This window comes from Aegilops tauschii, chromosome 7 (genome assembly GCF_002575655.3).
Source record: "Aegilops tauschii subsp. strangulata cultivar AL8/78 chromosome 7, Aet v6.0, whole genome shotgun sequence".
Lineage (NCBI taxonomy): Eukaryota > Viridiplantae > Streptophyta > Magnoliopsida > Poales > Poaceae > Aegilops > Aegilops tauschii.
In genome coordinates, this window is record NC_053041.3 from 2,630,046 (window position 1) to 2,649,308 (window position 19,263).

Genomic DNA, 19,263 nt, shown 5'->3' on the forward strand with positions numbered 1-19,263 from the left:
ACAGCGTTCGCACCGAAACGGACAACGCGCGGACGGGCGTGACGTGCGGCCTTATCCTCCCTGGCTTCCCCGTCGGGGACACAACCCTTTTTTATCCCCTAGCTGCCTGCCCTTCCCCCTCGCCCCGCCATAGGAGTCGTAGCCTGTTTTTCGGACGTCTCCTCGCTGTCCAGCTAGACCGACCCAAACCATGGCCGCCTCCCTAGCCATCGCCGCCCCACGCTTGTTTTTTGGAGGAGTTCTTCCCAACCGCATCTCACGACGACCGCAAGGTGTTCGGGACTTTCCTCACAAGGTAACATGGATAATGGGAACGAGTTTTTTCCACAACTTCATTTGTTCGTAAGATGATTCGTTATCGGATGACAAAGAGCTTGTGGTTGCTACCTTGGTCATCAATAACCACATTGCTAGGCAGCGGCCCGGTACAGGGGATCAATTGTGGGCCATGCTCCGGCCTTGAACCGTAATAGGGAGAGCAATCACGAACTACTCTATGCTGATTACTTTGAGACTTGAAACCACATCAATTCTACCGTCACTTCCGGATGGCAAAACATGCGTTTCGATCGTTTTCGGGAGGGAATGGTAGTATACGACCCGTATTTTGAGTGGAAAGAAGATGCTCTTGGCAAGCTTGGCTAGAGATAAAAGATGAGTTTTACCAATGGAGCTGGATCTGAGCAAACTGTTTAACACGTATGGCATGCATGCATGTCATTAAGTGTACTGCTCTGGTCAGGCGAATGATAAATGTAGTACTAGTACACCGGGCAGTCGGATGATAAATGTGGTGTCAGTGTGTGAACGATCAAGACGAGCCATGCATTAATTGTCCAACATACGTAGTACAAGCTGGGGGCGCTCCGGCCGGTCGCATCTCGCATGCATGCATGCATCTGAGTGACTGCAGTAACATAGTAACATTTACTCTGCCCAGCCGATGCATGACGGAGGGAGTACGGTGTTTTCAGTGTGAATCATCCAGATAGACATGTAAACATGACCGCGTGTCTGTGACCATCCATTAAGTTGATGATTTGATAAAAAAAATCTGATAAACTATTATTCTATCCGCTGCAAAATGTGAGTCGTCCATTTATCCCAATATTACAGCTTAATTAATAGATATACCTATTGAATATGGGCTATGTGATCAAAAGTGAGTATCGCTGTAGAATGCTTTTGGTACGAATCCAATAATATCATTTTTGTGTCATGCAACCGAGAATTCATTAATGTGAAATCAGTGATCAAACATCTTTTATTAGGAATTATTTTTCTATGGAGCTTGTGTCATTTGTAAGACTTGAAACTATTTTTTTCTATAGACAATTATTTTATGCAATTTCAAATTTTAATAATAACGATGGCAAACACAGTTCTTCAAAACGATTTCCGGCATTTTTTGTCTTTGGTGCAGCCAAACAATTTGTATGTATCCCCTCTATAACTTAATATATGATTTTTTTTGACACTGTTATATTGTAAAACGTCTGGTATTAAATGACGGAGGAAGTATTAAGCATCTCCATGTTTTTGAATCGTACTAATCAAATAGCCCCAAGAGTGGACGTGAGGAAGGAATGGTGAGTTATGTTGGATAGAGATACAATAAGATAAAACTTTTGCCGATCGAGCGCTGAATCAGGCGGATCAACACGTACGGCGTGCATTCATACCATTAAGTCTTCTGCTCTGGGTACTATACCGGGCAGTAAAATGATAAATGTTGTGTCGGTGTGTGAACGATCAAGACGAGCCATGCATTAATTCATGACCTCGAAATCTGGTTGTCCCACATGTCCGTGTTCCTACTTGTACAAACTGGGCTCCAGCAGTGACTGCGGCAGTAACATAACATTTACTCTGGCCAGCCGATGCATGGATATGCAGTTGTCCGTGTGTGAACGATCGAGACGACATGCATTCATATCATCTGTCTGCAGCAGTACTCTAAATGGATGGCCCAGGGAGTATTAGAACTACGTATTCAGTTGCATGCGAAGTCTCTTTACTGCTCTCTTCGTCCTATGATATAAGAATAGTTTTACGCTAGTATTGTGTACGTCCAAAAACTAGTGTAAAATATGCTCTTATATTATGAAACAAAGGTTGTAGTATTCAAGTTAGGGTAGGTGCTTGCAATAGAAAAAACCAGAATAGAATATTTGTTATTTCTGTCTATCTTAGCTAAATCTAAGTAGCAACGTTGATGCCTCTAAGAATTTGTATCTACTAGATCTGTCATACATTTCCATGTAACTTGTGTGCCTCTAAGATGTAACCTTCGTCGGCAACGGTTTTGCGCGATTGGAGATCTCAGTTTAAGTACAAGGCTCCACCCTCCACAAGTCTGGTGGTGCGAATAAACCTGTGGTTGGATGGTTACCTAGGGCCGGTGCCGGAGATAGAGGGGCTGCTACTCTTTGCAGCAGTGATGGGTGGTGGTTGGGTCAGGGTGTGTTTAGTAGCTATTCCCACTCTAGCATAGTTGTTCCCATACGAGACATGCTTAGTCTAGACATGCTCAGTACATGCAACTGCAGTTGTTTGGTAGCAACGTATGTACTCATGCATACTGAGCTGAGACTGTGTTTAGTAGGCTGCATCAGACAAGACATGTTGCACTGAGACTGTGTTTGGTAACCTGTATCTGAGGTATGCTGCATGAACGATTTTTTTTGCCGCCAAGACAAATATTGAAACAACATGACAAGCAATGAACAGAAGATAGATAGTTTAACAAATTCCTTCATGCATAAATTTGTCTTAACCATAGTAGGCTCTGTACAGAAGATAGACAGTAAATAAAATCAAATTATCATATTCCAATTAAGCATATTCTGCTCTGTCTTCTCTGTACAACAACAAGGGTTGTTCTCTGTTCAAGATCCCGATACGAGGCAGGAAGGACAGGGGTAGGGGAAGGAAGAGAAGAGGAGGGCGGAGGAAGGGAAGGAGGGGGCGGATCTGCTACCTCTCCCGTGTCAGGGTCTACTCCGGTGGCGGCGGCGAGTTGAGGCCGGCTAGGAGCAGGGGCGGGCCGGCGGCGAGCGGAGGCCCGGCCAGGCGCAGGGGCGGATCGGCGGCGAGGTAGACACCTTCAGCAGGGCGGCGGAGAGGTTGAAGAAGGAAGGGGACCGGCGGCGGGGTAGCTAGCGGGCGGTCGCTGGCGGCTAGGTCAGGAGGGCTCGCGCGAGGGCAGGGGGGAGGGGGTTGCGCGAGGGCAGGGGGAGGGGTGGTCGTTCGAGGAAAGTGGGTCGGGGGGAGAATTTTTTCCTGTGCGGTCTCAGCCTCGCTCGACCCGGCAGGCCTGTGTGGGGTGCTTCGACTCAGCTATGCTAAGGGCCTTTTTTTGCATCGGTTCGACTATGCTCAAGGGAGCCCATACACTCTACCAAACAAAGAAAAATTGGTCGGATAGGAAACTTTTGGGCCTATACACTCCACATGCATGCTACCAAACACACCCTCAATTCGAGGGCTTCGGTGACTGGGACAGCAAATTTAAGGCCACCGGCTCGGTACTATATAGTTGTGTTACCATACGTTTCACCTTTTGGTATGTATAGACTTTTGGGAGGTTTGAGGTTCCTTGCTTTCATTTTCTTCAATGGACGTGAGCCATTTCTAAAGTGGCAAATTCTAACATGGTCCAGCTTATCTCTTTTTTTACATGTGAGATAAGAGCATCTACAGCCGGACGCCTCAAACCCGCCTCATACGTTCAGGCGGGCCGCCCGGTCACTGACCGGTCACATTTTTCCAACCCAGACGGACGCCTCAAGCGGATCTCAAATGTCTGGGCTGACCGGCACGCCTCATATCCAGCCCAAATATAGGTTGGATATGGGACGCCCGGGCACGCCCGCCACGTCGGATCCGGCTCATGCTGGTCCACCCGACCCCACATATATTTATCCCCATCCGCTCGCCGGAGCAAACCCTAGCCACTTCACTCCACTCCCCTCCGCCACACGAGCTCACCTCCGGCGGTTTCCGGCGTTCTCCGCCATGCCAGGCAGCAGATCAGACTCCGACCAGTCCAAATCTGTTGACTGGGGTGTCATCCCGTGTGGGTTGGAGGAGGCAATGGGAGTCCGCATTGCACTCCTCCGGTCCTAGGAGGACAGCGCCCGGCCGACGGACGGGTCTGTCCGCCATGACACCATAGTGTCAGCTCAGCTGGCACTCGGGTCCTCTGGTGCTGGATCCTTGCGGTCCCGGCAGCCAGAACACCTCTCCTTTTCCATCACCGGGCGGACAGACTATGAGCCCCATTGGGAATGGGCGGCCCTCCATGGGAAGGAGAGGATAAGGGCCGCCCGTATCACGGCAGAAATGGTGGCGGCGGAGGCGGCTGATGTGGTGGCGCGGGCAGCCGCAGAGGAGGAAGCCATCCGCGCCCCGCATTGTAAAGAAATGGCAGCGGAGGAACACGCGCACCCTCACCCGAGAGCAGAATCGGACGGTCCATGTCATGGCCGGACTGCCACCGAAGGAATAGGAGGATAGCTCCGGTGACGAGCAGATCCGGCTCGATCCGTACTGCGTCTTCGACCGGTACTTCCATGAGAAGGACGGCAAGGGCGCCGGGAAGGGCAAAGGCAGCCGTGGATGAACTCTACTATAGCCAAACATGCCGAATTTTGGTAGTCCGATGACATGTTTAGTTAGTAGTGATGAAGTAGCCAGATGATGTGTGTTCATCGACGTAGTTGCATGAGTTTGTATGAATTTGAGATATGGTAATTGAGGTGTTCGGACGTGCATTACATTATTTGAGGGATGCCCAGTAAGTGCCCGCGCCCGCGTCTGTGGGCATTTGAGAGGCCGGATTTGCCAAGTCCGGCTGTAGCTGCTCTAAGAATGTAAGAGTTATTTAGGCCATATTTAATGAGTTTAATGAATCAGATCTATTTTATACATTTACCTCTCATGTGAAAAAAGAACATAAGAGGAACCATGTTTTTGAAAGAGACATACACACGGCAAATAAAATGAAATGGGTTTAGTGGGTACCAGGGCTTCACGAACTGCCTTCAGTTTCTCGTGCGTGTAGATAGGTTCCCCCATCACTGGGACAAAAGTTGCGCGGGACCAGACAAAATCTCTTTCACTCCTGAGTTGGATTTTTGGAAAGTTGATTCTTTCCCATTAGAAATATATTTTGCATCCTCCTTGCCCCATTTTGACTTCGGGGGTGTTTGGTTCAGGGACTTTTTAGTCCCAGAGACTAGAAAAAGTTCTTAAAAAGTCCCTAGGAACCAAACGGGAGGGACTTTTTCTACAGGGACTAGAAAAAGACTCTACTAGAGAGTCTTTTTTGATTAGTCCCTGGGACTTGAAAAAGTCCTAGGACTTGTGAACCAAACACCCCCGACCCTGGGAGGGCTGCCCTGTTTGTAGTTACTCACAATCTTCTCTCACATATCCTTCTCCCACTCATTCTTCTTCTTGAAATAATCGCCCGAGCGAGCTCAACTGAAGTAATTCCAATTCTCCACAAACATCGTAGGCCACATCAACTTAACCATGATCTCAAAATCCTTGTCGCTCTATTTCTCGACACTGTTTTTTCACGAATTGAAGGCAACGGTAAATATGCATGGCTTTAATTGCTAATCTTGTTTTTTGGGCCTCATAGAAGGAATACTTGTTGAACAACATTTGCAAGAGGAGAGCTCGATGCTGCTTGACATCTTTCCCCCTTACTCCCTGCTTTCCGATGTATAGGGCTCAATTCAAAAATCTCACCAACCAAGATAGATGATGAGTGGTGGAATAATTTTTATAGTTTGCAAAAGTACTCAATTAGTGCACTATTTTTCTAAAAAAATATGTTTACCAATGCATTAATTGCAACATGCATGTTTGGCCAATAAATGACAAAGAAGCTTTACATGCATTGGTGTGTTTTGTCATGATCCTTGCATGCAAAGAGTTAATGCACATTGAAATCTGAACATGTGATGTGAAGTAGTAAAATTAGACTTATAAAATGAAAAAACTAAAATTTTGAGATGAGCCCTATAAACCGGAAGGGAGGTAGTATGCTCCGGTATGTGGCCTTGATAGCTTTAGGACTGGCTAGTCTATGCCTATCGTGAGTGGATTTTCAGGACCTGGGTGTTCCACACACCCTCTAAACCCCACTGTATGTTCAGAATCCAGCACCTAGATATCTGTACTAGGTACAGTAACAACAATTTGATTAACAGGCCACAGCTTGCTAAGCATGGGAGGCTGAACACAGTAGGAAGGAATCTGGGCCTAGTTTGGCACTGTACATCTTAGGCCGATTCCACCTAGCGACACGAGATGGACGTCAAGTGAAACTGGCTGAACTGCCTTGTACTGATATAATCTAATTTCTCAACTTTGGGTGCCGAGCAAATTCATGAATCCGAGGTAATCCGGGGATGCATAGGGCTCAGTACGGAAGGTGTAAGCCTAGCGAAAGTGGGACAAAATTAGCTAATAACATAACGCATCTCAAGACAAGTATACCTATGAGCAAGGTGTTAACGGAAAGAGTGGTGTTTGTGGTAACATAATATGTTACGGTAACATAATGCAAGTCAATATGAAATGAGTCTATAAACTAATAAATAAAATCTTACATGATAGGACGCGAGTAACATAAAGTATTAATATCTACTAGTAGTTTAAGTTATTTTCCATTATGACTAGTCTAAGTTGACCAGCCCGCGTCCGATACCATTTTCTCCCCTCTCAGTATCGCATCACAGCCTTACCTCCGTCGTGGTTTAGTGGTCCCTTTGTATTTTGTGCTAAATTTTGACCTTAGGTTTAACATAATCTTAATGCATGTCACCAAAAATAGCATCATTGAAAACTATGTACAAATACGAATCCAAGGATATACCTTTTGGTGACATGCATTCATATTTTCTTAGTTAAATCTATGATCAAAATTTGACATAAAATACAAAAGGGAGCAATAAATCAGGACGGAGGTTGTAATTGATAGGTTATGTGCCGGCATAGAAATGGAAATGCATTAATTGCATGCGAGTCGATTGGAATGCAATACTCCCTCCGTTCTTACATATATGTCTGTTAGATATTCCGATATAAATTACATACGGAGCAAAATGATTGAATTTATACTAATGTTGATATGCATTCGTATGCAGTTTATATTGAAATATTCAGGAGGACTTACATTTAGAACGAAGGGAATAAAATCGCAGACTCTCCTCAGCGTAGTACGCAATGCCCGTGTGAACAAAAAAATTACTATGGCAGGATAGTGCACGTGATCTCACGTGATGCGTGGGTTCCAATTTTTAACCAATATAGTAAAATCGTACGATCCAATCCTTAGCCTGACCGGGCTAGCTTTAGCTCAACATCATTCCGTCATGGCTCATCGTTTTTGTCCTCGCCAACCGATGCAAACACCATGATGTGATCCTGCAAAAAACAGAGAGAGGGAGAGGGAGAGGGAGAGGGAGAGAGAGAGATGGAGGCTGTGGCGACGGCCGCGGCCACCTCTTTCGTGGAGTGGATGGTGCCGAAGCTCTTCGATTTCTTACATGAAAATCACGAGCTTCGGAAGAACCTGGAGCATGACATCAAGTACATCAAGGACGAGTTTGCCATGATTTCTGCCGTCATCCAGGATGAGCAAAACAGTCGCCATGGAAGGGGTGAAGAGGTGCATAAGGAGTGGATCAGGATGGTACGTGAGGTGGCGCACGCCATTGAAGACTGCATCGACCGCTTCATGCACCGCGTGAGGAGGGCCAAGACAGGGGCCGGTTGGCTCCGTCGGGCTGTCCACCGGGTGAAGACGGTGAAGGCCCGTAACGAGTTTGCCATGGCTATCCAGGAGCTCAAGAAGATATCAGAGGATGCGTCCAAGCTGAGAGGAGCATATTGTAGCAGCACCACCTCTTCGCCAGGGCGGTCGCTGTCGTCTGAGCAGATAGAGAAGGCAGCGGCGACCGAAGACGACGACCATTCAGCAGCATCATGCCCTGTTCCCATGGGTATGGACGATCCCCGCGACGAGCTTCTGGATCTGATCCGGCAGCAGCAGCAGCTCAAGGTGATCACCATTGTTGGGTTCCATGGTATGGGCAAGACTCTCCTGGCCAATCATGTGTATAACTACAAGGTAAATGAGAGCCAATACGAAGCACGGGCCTGGGTTCCTCCAACGAAACTTGGAGGAACAGCCGCCAATGTTCTCAGGGAGATACTCGGGCAACTTGGCCATCCCACCGACGGCCGTCTCACCAAGCTTCAGGAAAGAATCAAAGAGTGCCTTGGGACCAAAAGGTAATTTATCTACTGATCGATGTACCAAACTCCTTCAATAAATTCTTGTCTAATAAATCTGTCATGTTTAATTTGGTATGTATGTTCATCGTTCTAACTACCCACACAATTGTGCTAGATATTTTTTTTCGACTATACTTACTGTCAATTCCTCTCTTTAATTTTTCGCTCCCATGGTCAATTTTCGTTCAACTTGCTTCATAATTGTACTTACCACTTATAGTAAAATATATTAAAGCAAATATGTACATCTCAAGAAAAAAAATAGACTTTGGGTTAAATATATTGAGTTTTTTACTATATATACATATATGTTAATATATCAAGTTGTTGTCAAAGACACATTGATATGTGGTACTTCAAGACTACGAAATGGCGCTTAGTCCATTGTCAATAATATGATCTTGCTTCTTCACTTCAACTCCTCCACGGGATTCGTTGGTTCTACTTTTATCTCAAATATTTTAACTAACAATTTCACCAAGATTTAAATGTTAAATATTAATGGCTTTTATGTAGATCTTGTATTTTGTTTCTCCACATGTCTTTGTGTCTCTGGTTGCATACATATTTGTTTACTTACTGCAATGCTGTTGGCAAATACCGAGACGTGGCAGTTACTGTAACTCCTAGAATCTTTGCCAAGCTCCCCACTCGGCAAAAGCCAGTTCCAGCTGCCATGAGCAATTCCTTTGCAGAGTATAGTTTCGGCAAAAAGCACTCACCGTACACCCCTCAGGCAAACAAAACTTTGCTCAGAACCATCTATTGGGGGCTTGGCAAACTTGTTGTCAAGAACCAAAATGGTACCTTCGGCAAAGTAAAGTGACTTCACGTCCGGAGGGTGAGGACAGCACCGTCATGTCTTTGCCGAGAGCCGGCATAGAACTCATCAAACACTTCCGTAGTTGCCGACTGCCGGTTCTCGGCTTACCAGGCACAAGCAACTTCCTAGGAACACCCATGTGTCGCTTTTTACTCGGTGTACAATGATTTTCCAGTAGTGGTGCTATCTAGCTTTGTCGAGTGCGATGCTCGGCAAAATGGAATACTCGGCGAACAGATTAAACATCTGCGCTGTTTCATAGTGGGCCAAGGTTTGCCGAGTTTCGGCAAACGGATACAATGCAATATATTGTACCACGCGTTGACAGCCTGCTCATCCAAGTAATGCCGGCTTCCGCACTCGAATAATAGTCTAGCCACGTGTCACCACCGTTAACGACCCGTTCTGTCTAATTTTTTGTTTGCCGAGTTCTCATTTGCAGAAAGTCGGCAATGGATATTGAAGATTCTACCGAGTACCCAGTGATAAGTAGTCGAAAACGTACACGATTGCCAACACATGTCCACTCGAGTCCCGTTTACCGAGAACAAAACTTGGAAAACACAACGCCGAGTTGGGCAATACAGTAGTGATGCATGCTCATCTTACTTTAGTTGTCTTTGCTAAAACATTTTCCCCATTCAGTTTTGCCATGCCTTATTTTTTTCATTCATTCATTCAGTTCCCTATCCCCTCTTGCTCTGCTAGCTTCATCTATCATTGTAAACCTTGTCTAATTAGCTTGTCATGTTTATTTTGGTACATAGGTTCTTCATTGTGATTGATGGCTTGCAGAAAGTAGGATATTGGCACGATATAAAAGTGGCTTTTGCGGGGTTAAGCGGCAGATTTCTGGTGACGACGACTATTCAGCGCGTAGCAAATACGTGCAGCAGCTCAGCTGTTAATGATCATGTGTACACAATGTCAACTCTTGCCAATCAACACTCAAGGCTATTGTTCTTCAAGGAAATTTTCCAAGATGATGAACTACCGCCAGATGTGGAGGAGCTTGGCTCCGAAGCGCTCAAGAAATGCGATGGTCTTCCCCTTGCTCTTGTTACCACTGCCAGGTTCTTGCAAAGCGCAGGTAATCCGACACCCATGAAATGGGCAAAGTTATGCACCGACCTGGGTTCACATTTGGAGAGCGATGAGCTATTTTCAAGAATGAGGAGTGTGCTTGTGCAGAGCTACACCAGCCTTGATAGCCAGGTTGCCAGGACATTCTTGCTATATTTGAGTACCTACCCAAGTGGGCGTCCAATCAAGAGATCAACCCTGATAAGGAAATGGTTAGCCGAGGGGTTTTCACCAGGAAACATTACAAACAATGCCCTCGACGCCGCTACCAGCTGTTTTGATAAGCTAGTTGACGGGAGTATCATCCAACCTATTGATGCCAGTGGTGACAGTACAGAGGTGAAGACATGCCATACCCATGGCATGATGCTGGAGTTTGTCATCCGCAAGTCCATGTCTGACAACTTTCTTACCTTGTGTAATCAGCCGTCTGCTCCACCCCTGCCCAGCAAAATCCGCCGGCTGACTCTGCATCATGCAACGCCCAGAGAAGTGAATGATCTATCTCTTGTCCGGTCATTGACTGTCTCCGGCGAGACGCACCCATCAATCCTAGACTTTTCCAAGTATGAACTGATGCGAGTTTTGGATCTGGAAGAGTATGATCATCAGTTGTTGGATAGCCATCTCAAGTTGGTATGCAGCAACCTGTTGCTGCTGAGGTACCTAAGCCTCGGAGCCGCTGTTACGGCGCTGCCAAAAAATATCAAGAAGCTTCAGTTCTTGGAGACACTGGATGTAAGAAGGACGAATATAGAGATTCTGCCAACACAAGTCATGGAGTTGCCATTTTTATTTCATCTGTTCGGGAAGTTCAAGCTGAAACAAGATGTAGGAGCACACAGAATGAGTAAGCTACAGGCGTGGTTGTCAGCCAACAGCAAATTGGAAACAGTAGCAGGATTTGTTGTGGACAGCAACAAGAGCCAAGGATTTGCACAACTCATGGATCATATGAAGCATTTGATAAAGGTGAAAATATGGTATGATTCTTGCGCCGATGCCAGCAGCACAAGTACTCTCTCGAAGGCCATCAAGGGGTTCATCGAGCGAAGCACCAATTTCATGACTTCACATGCACTCTCACTCAATCTCAGTGGTGAACGTTCTCAAGACTTGCTGAATTTCTCCCTTGAAACTGGCAAATCCTACTATCTTTGCTCACTCAAGCTACAAGGGGGCAATTTTTTCAGCCTCCCTCCCTTTGTTACCATGCTGGCTGGCCTCAATAGGTTGTGCCTTTCAGTCACTCATCAGCTGAGTAGTGACATTATTGCAGCCCTGAGCGGAATGTGCAGCCTGAAGCAGCTGAAGCTGACTGCAACTCAACTGGACAAGCACATCATCGGGAAAGGTGCATTCAGAATCCTGCAACACCTAAGCATCACGGTGGAAGTGATGACTGAGCTGGAAATCCAAGATGGAGCTCTGTCTTGCCTCAAGTCGCTCCGGCTGCTATGTAAAGATCTAGATGGCTTTTCCGGCACATCGGCGATCAAATACTTTAAGCACCTCAGGGAGATTGCTCTTCATGGTGAAGTGGGTGGGGACACAAAACAGAAGTGGAAAGAAGCAGCAAGGAAACACCCAAGATGTCCCAAGATCTTGTTTGTCTAGACAGCACATCAACATCAAGGTAATGAATTGTGTCATACTTGCCTTGCATTGAGCTTCCTCCTCACCTCTCCACAGTTCACATCCTGGTAATGACACTTTTTTTCTATTGTGCAGGCAGAACAGGCTGCGACTTGCTAATGGCAGAATATTCATGCTAATAATTGGTTGATGACCATGGAAAGGTGTGTCTCATCAACATGATCAAGTGCCTCGAATAAGTCACTCATCTTTGCTATCGTGTCAATTTAGTGGCTTCCCCGCCGTTCCTACTTATATGTTGTGCCACCTCCAGGATTTATTTGTAACAGATCAAAGTTAATGGCATGTTAAGCCGAGCAAACATTTTTTTTTAAGAAAGACGGTGACTTCCTGCTGTATTAAATAAGTTTACTCTGTTTGTTGTTGGATATGTATTTGGTTATTTCGGTCCCAGTCAACTTAATTGGCTTCTATTATATCTCACACATTTAGGACTACAATGTGCTACTTGTTAACTATAAATTCTGGAATTTTGATTTACTTGGTATGAGTATCAGACTATCAGTATACATCAATGAAAAAAATAGCATGCTATAGCGCCGCTAATAGTAATCAGCCGCTTTCAAAAAAAAAGTAATCGACCAGTACAACTGCAAGTTTGCATGCATTGAAATAATGAAACTACCCTTGGGAGCCTGCCGCAACCGTGGCCACCCTCTGGCTGCGCCACTGATGACTGTGGATCTTGATTTCAAATGTGCATGTGGTAGCAATTTACACCATGGAAAGAAATTCCTACAGGTCCGGCTAAATAGATAAATAGTAAAACAGTAGCAATTGCATCTATGTATCCCTGCTTGACCAGACTTGTTTTCTCTCTTCAGTTGTTTGTCACACGGCAATATGACAAATGCTATCATTGCTGTGGACGACATCCTGCTCTACTATTCCTTAAAACAAATAAACTTTGGATGTTGCCAAGGAAACGTTGAAACTCGAGGTTTATTTCTATGTGGCTTGCTTGTGGAGTACAGTTTCTTAACTGAGGTTAGTGTTAGCAGAAGGGGTTGGAAAGGGAGAGCTGAGCGTATGTTGTGCAATGCTGGAGAAGCTGAGGAGCGCTTGTGCCTTGTGTGCCCTCTTGCTAAAGCATGGTTAAGTGCACACTGATGGTAGATATACGTACGTTAGTTGAGTTGTGAAGCTTAGCTGCCGGACACCCCTTGATGATGATGGGTGCCGTCAATTCATTCTGTCGCAACCTCTGCTTTTGCTCTGTTTTCTCAACTCTACTTTACCTGTAGTAAGCCTCCTCTATGTTGGCTTGGGTCCCGAACGTAGTACTTTCCGTCGAGTTCTGGCTGGCCGATCCTTTGGTCAACAGACGTACGCACAGCAATAACCACCTAGGCAAGCAGCTGGATCGATCTTTGTGTATAGCTAGCTCAGACGCTCGTATCGAGCCTGTTTTGAATTGTATTACTTCACAAATCACCGGTACATAGATTACAGGGGTATAGGGATATATATACTAGCTAATCAACTACTCCCTCCGTTCATTTTTATAAGTCATTTTAGACAAGTGAAATTGAGTTGTTTTGTACATTGTCTGAAACATCTACAAAGCCTTATAAAAGTGAACGGAGGGAGTAGTACTAGTCCTATTCGATAATTACTTGGAGACCTACACGGACACATACAAGTACACTAGTACTGAACCGGACAGTATACAGGTGCACTTCGTGTTTAACTCCAACACCCTACTCCTCTGTTTTCTCAACTCTACATATTTGGCCGTAGCATGAGGTTAGGTTGATTCGACCAATAATGGACGCTAATGACGGCTGCCTTCCATCATCTCTGCTTTACCTGTAGTTAGCCTCCTCTGCTTTGCTCTATTTTCTCAAGTCTGGATATTTGCAGGTCCCGTCCTTTGCCTTTTCTCTGTTTTATGAGCTCTGAATATTTGGTTGTAGCTTCAGGCCAGACAGACAATCTTCCTCCTTCCGATCACGCTAATGCCGCCTGCTATCTATCGTCTCTTTCTTTTTAATAACAAGGATAATAAACACTAATGGCCAGACACATAATCTATCCTCTCAACTGCGACGCGGCGGCTAGAGTATGCAGGACTTATGGCTGTCTGTGCGTTCTGAAGACGTCGGTTACAACTGAAAATCCTATTCAGCTCCTGAGCTCAAATGCTTTCGGATGAATAGTAAAATAGTAAAAATATACCAAAAATTCTGTGTTTTTTTTGTGGTAGACTTTGGCAAGTGTTATGTATGCTTGCAAAAGTTCGGTACAAAATGACATTTATGGAAGGCATGACAAAAAGAGACAAAATCAACACTCCAAAATGTTTTCGAAACTAGCATTTTTGGAACATCGATTTTGTTTATTTTGCCGCGACTTCCATGAATGTCATTTCGTGCTGAAATTTTGAATACATACAAAACATTTGGAAAAAATTTACCAAAAAATTCCAGAATTTTTTGAATTTGTTTACTATTTTTATTATTTTACTGTTCATAAGGGAGCATTTGGGCTCGGGAGCAGATACTCCATGTCCGGTTACAGCACTTTTTAGTGTTGCAGGGAAATACACATATTGAGCACTGGTCCCGTTGCTCCTGCTCCTGTGTCCACTCATGCTCCTGCTTCTAGTCCTTTTTGTACTCATGCTCCTCCTAATTGGGATTTTATGCTATAGCGGACTATCCCAACGGCATTTACCGATTATCGACTCCCCAACTTTGCATAAAAAACAATCATACATAACCTTCTCAATGACACCTATCTCTGATGCTTGCAGAAGATCACACTTGCACGCATTAATAGCTTATATCCCTTCATCATTAATAAAAATGTCAGTGTCATGCATTTTTTTGACTTTTTTGTGTCTTGTAGAAATCGTTATTAGGAAGGTATACCCAACTTTGATGTAACCCAATTTGCTCTTATTTGCTTCTACGTTATTTGTTTTGCATTGATCACTAGTAGAAAAAGGGCCTTTAGTCCCAGTTCATAAGGACCTTTAGTCCCGGTTCTGGAACCGGGACTAAAGAGTCGTTACTAAAGCCTCCCCTTTAGTCCCGGTTCTTACACGAACCGGGACTAAAGGCCCTCCACGTGGACGCTGCCTGGAGGTCCACCTTTAGTCCCGGTTGGTAACACGAACCAGTACTAAAGAAATTTTATGATTTTTTTCTGAAAAAAAAATTGAAATTTTTTTGAATTTTTTTTATTTTCAAATTTCTGAATTATTTTAACCTCTAATCTCTAATTACCCCTCATCATTCCAAATCATTTAACTTCCCGGACGGTCACCCATCCTCTCACTACTCCAGCCTGAACATGCTTAACTTCCAAGTTCTATTCTCCCTCGTTTCCAAGTCTGCACTTGTTGTTTTCCTGACAATAGTAAGATGTCAATCCTATTAACCCTCAGGAATTTAGCATGAGCATGAAGTCACACATTTCACTGTTTGACTTTGAAAATATTGCTCTAAAAAACAATAATTATTTAGTAACACTAATATTTATTGAATAAGTAGTTTGACCATAGTTTGACCACAGTTTGACCAGATTTGACCAAAATTCAAAAAAACTGAAATAATTATTTCTTAACACTAATATTTCTTGAATAATTAGTTTGAGCATTGTTTGACCACAATTTGACCACAGTTTGACCACAATTTGACCAGATTTGACCAAAATTCAAAACAACTGAAATAATTATTTAGTAACACTAATATTCTTGAATAATTATTTAGTAACACTAATACATCTTGAATAAGTAGTTTGACCAGATTTAACAAAAATTCAAAAAAAAACTGAAATTTGAGCATAACTTTTTTTCCTTCTAGAATTTGAGGATTCTAAAAATTTGCAAACAGGCCATAGGCCATCAAAATCGGATGCGGATTTTCGTGCTGAACATTTTGATATATTATACGTTTTTTTCTGACATCGTATGCAAAAGTTATAGCCGTTTTACATTTTCCCTACACTTTTTGCAAAACCAAGTTAGACGCCTCTAATCGGTTTATGCAAAATTTATTTTACGTGGCTTCTAAGGTTTTGACTTAAACCGCAGCGACCAACGTTTTATCATCAAGTATGATTATTCAAGTTGCTAGATTAACATCTCGGGGTGTATGAAACACGGGATAATTAAATCTCGAGCCCCATACTAAACTTCGTCATACGCATGACCCCCGTGCAGATCATATCTGCAATGCCCTTTCATCTGCGAATTTCATCTTTCTTTTGACTACGACAGAACCCAAAGAACTGATAGCACTTCCATGATCAATCAGGATCACGGATTGCCAGAACTTTGTCAAATTCCACCATGCTGTCTCGAGATTGAGCAAACGCAAATTCTAGGGAAGCAACAAGAACCTCGGGTAACAGATTTCATCTGTCACCCGCATAAATAATTTTCAGCAATAGATCTCATCTACTACCTAATTATATTATGCAATACCCATACATCTCCATGTATTCTAGATCGAAACCTGCATCTACGCATAGCACGGCTCTTGATGCCACTGAAGGGGAACGCGACAGAAAACAAAAATTTTCCGACCTACGCACCAGCCCAGGACCACTATGGAGACTGCATACATGGTTTGATCTTTTTCGTTACCGACTCGTAGCGCAGCGGGAAGTAGAGTCGATGACGATCGGCGGTGCAGATCCCCGCAGCTAGGATTTACAACCTCCCAACCGCGAGGATGTATACCCTCATCTGCTCCTCAGACAGCCCTCCGGGAGGCGGTCGAACAGCCCCCCGGACGGTGTCGCGGACAGCCCTTCGGGAGGACCTTCGAAACTCGAACGGTCACTCGGACAGCCCTTCGGGAGGACCTTCGAAACTCGGACGGTCACACGGACAGCCCTTCGGGAGGCACTAACGAACTAAGACCGAAACTACGATCTCTCTACAGAGTTGCACACATACGGTGTCATCTATCCGGCAGGGCTTCGTCGTCCAGAACTAGTTCCTGCCGGAACCCAGACAGCCTTACGGCTCTACGAAACTCTTTTCGTGGGAGGGAGAGAAGAAGCCAGATAATGCATGGCATGTGTATGAGAGCAGGGGATGAGTGTGGAGGGCTGCCCCTCCACCTCTATTTATAGGAAATCCCAAGGGGGTAGGGTAGTTTCACAAAAAACCCAAAATGCACATGAATGAAGTCCTTCCACAAGGACCTAGGAGTGAAACCAAGGAACAAGAGGGTCCCCAAGGGGGGATACCCCATGTGGCCGGCCACACCCCCATGAGGGGCCCAAAAAATGGCTCCTATCCATCCATGTCATCCCCAAGATCTTTTGGAGTAAAGCCCCAAAAGGTGGCTTTCCATAAAGTAACCATAAAGCTGATTTTCACTATTCACGACGACATTTTTCAGCGTCTGATCGAACTGAAAATATTTATGTGGGCTAAAAACATTTCCAGTACCCACTAAAATGATTTTCAACGCGTTCCGAAACAATTCCGGTTTTAGTGATTTTCATCTGCGAAACGCATCTGAAGTGGCTCCGGCAGCTCCGGAACATTTCCGGTTTTTATCTCAGAAAATTCCAAAAAGCTTCCAGAATGATTCTGGCATCCTCCAAGAATTATCAGGCATGTGCCGAAACCAATTTGACTTAATGGTGTATCCCGAAACAACTTTTCAGTATCATCGAAACTTATCCGATGACCTCTCTCTGCGGTACGATTCCGCTGTCCGAAACTTTTCGGTGTCCGAAACTTTTTCGGTGATTTCTCTCAGACTCCCTGTCTAGTATTCAGCAGATAGATGACCCTTAAGCGTGTGACCCTATAGGTTCGTTGAAGTATAGACATGACCCGGAACCCCTTCCGATCAATGATCAACATCGGAGCCGTGGACACCCATATTGACCCCTATACCCACACGAATAAATATTCGAGTGAACCTCCAGTTGCCGTGTGCTATTCCTGTTGCTTCGCGATATGTTACAAATACCCGACGTGAGACATGTTGGCATTCCCGTGGATCAACAAGTTGTCCACTATGCTAGTTACCTCGTTACCGGTATTGTTCTCTTTTCTCGTTATCGTGTTCCGGCATTCCCGTGATCAAGTCACAAAGTGTCTGTCCAGACGATGATGGATACCGTAACACCGAGAGGGCCCAGAGATATCTCTCCATCATCGGAGGAGCAAATCCCAATCTTGAGCTATCAAGTTACTTGACACACTTTTCCATGAACCCGTAAGCCGCCGTAATAGCCACCCATTTACGGATGACGTTTAACAAACCCCAAAGTTCATGAAGCAAGCATGAAGAAACTCGATACTCTCATGGTCTAAGGAATCATGCAAACGTTAACCTTCTCTGTGTTATGTACCAATAAACTTGTGACGAATGAATCTCATAGCATAACATCAATCCGGGTCGATTCAACACAAATGTTCTCTTAACATTGTGCCCTCAAAGTTGCTGGCATAGACATGCCCATGACCAGGAAAACAGAATCATCATGCAACACTTGAGCTAGTCTTAGAGGCCAGACTAGGAATACTTCTTACCGTTTATTATTCCACACGTGCATTTGAGTCTTCCTCCGAGCCTCGTGGATATTGCAGACTCGAGAATCATTGCAGTTATAGCATGGAACATAAACATAATTATGAACTCGGAGATAAATAATATCATTTATTATTGCCTCTAGGGCATATCTCCTACAGACTCCCACTTGCACTAGAGTCAATAATCTAGCTTATGCTAATGCACTTCACACCTGTGGCACACCGGTGTAAATATGCTTCGCTTGTGGTATAGCCTGATGTCCAACGGATCTGACGACTTCAGTTCCGTGTGTATCTTTGCATGTCCTCGCGTTTTCACGTTTTCACAAAATTCATATTTTGTGTGGACTTGGCTTTGTATGTATGTGAATCACAGGTCAAACCTGGACTGAGTTATGGAGCAACTACCTGCAGTAGTGTCCCATTGTCAAAAGCCATCTTGGAACTATACTAAGTTCATGAATGAACTATATGATTCAACATCTTCTTTGTCGCTTCTAAAGCGTCAACATACTTAGCCCTTGTTATAGAATTCGCCACAGTAACTAGTTTGAACAAATTCCAACTAACTGTGCCACCACATTGTGTGTTACACAAAACCCTTAATTTAAATCGAAAATCGCATGGAGAAAAGATGAAGACTCTATCGATGTAACATTTTACAACGAACTCTTCATGATCTCTGCTTGCGAGAAAACCATGTCATCAGTACTTACTCTAGTACTCTGTGACATCTTTCACTGTTGTCCCATGATCAGTAATTTGATCACTTTGGTATCCATACTCGCAACACCTTGGGAGTATCGGACATATCTGGTTGTTTTACATACCATGGAATACATGATTAATCCAAACACAAAAGTGTGTGGAATCTGCA

The 19,263-nt window shown here is 44.4% G+C and overlaps 1 protein-coding gene across 1 annotated transcript; it reads left to right on the forward strand.

Annotated features, from left to right (window-relative positions):
• Positions 1-7,388: 7,388 nt before the first annotated feature.
• Positions 7,389-12,276, forward strand: LOC109748142 (disease resistance protein RGA4). The gene is made up of 3 exons (XM_020307187.4): positions 7,389-8,313; positions 9,907-11,858; positions 11,954-12,276. The coding sequence occupies exons 1-2, from the start codon at positions 7,493-7,495 to the stop codon at positions 11,837-11,839; spliced, it is 2,754 nt and encodes a 917-aa protein (XP_020162776.1). The 5' UTR covers positions 7,389-7,492; the 3' UTR covers positions 11,840-11,858; positions 11,954-12,276.
• The last annotated feature ends 6,987 nt before the right edge of the window (positions 12,277-19,263 follow it).

Bases quoted from the DNA above. Each gene is read 5' to 3' on its own strand.
- LOC109748142 (XM_020307187.4), top strand. From the start codon at position 7,493: ATGGAGGCTGTGGCGACGGCCGCGGCCACCTCTTTCGTGGAGTGGATG. The intron at 8,314-9,906 runs GTAATTTATCTA...TTTGGTACATAG, and splicing joins GAGTGCCTTGGGACCAAAAG to GTTCTTCATTGTGATTGATG.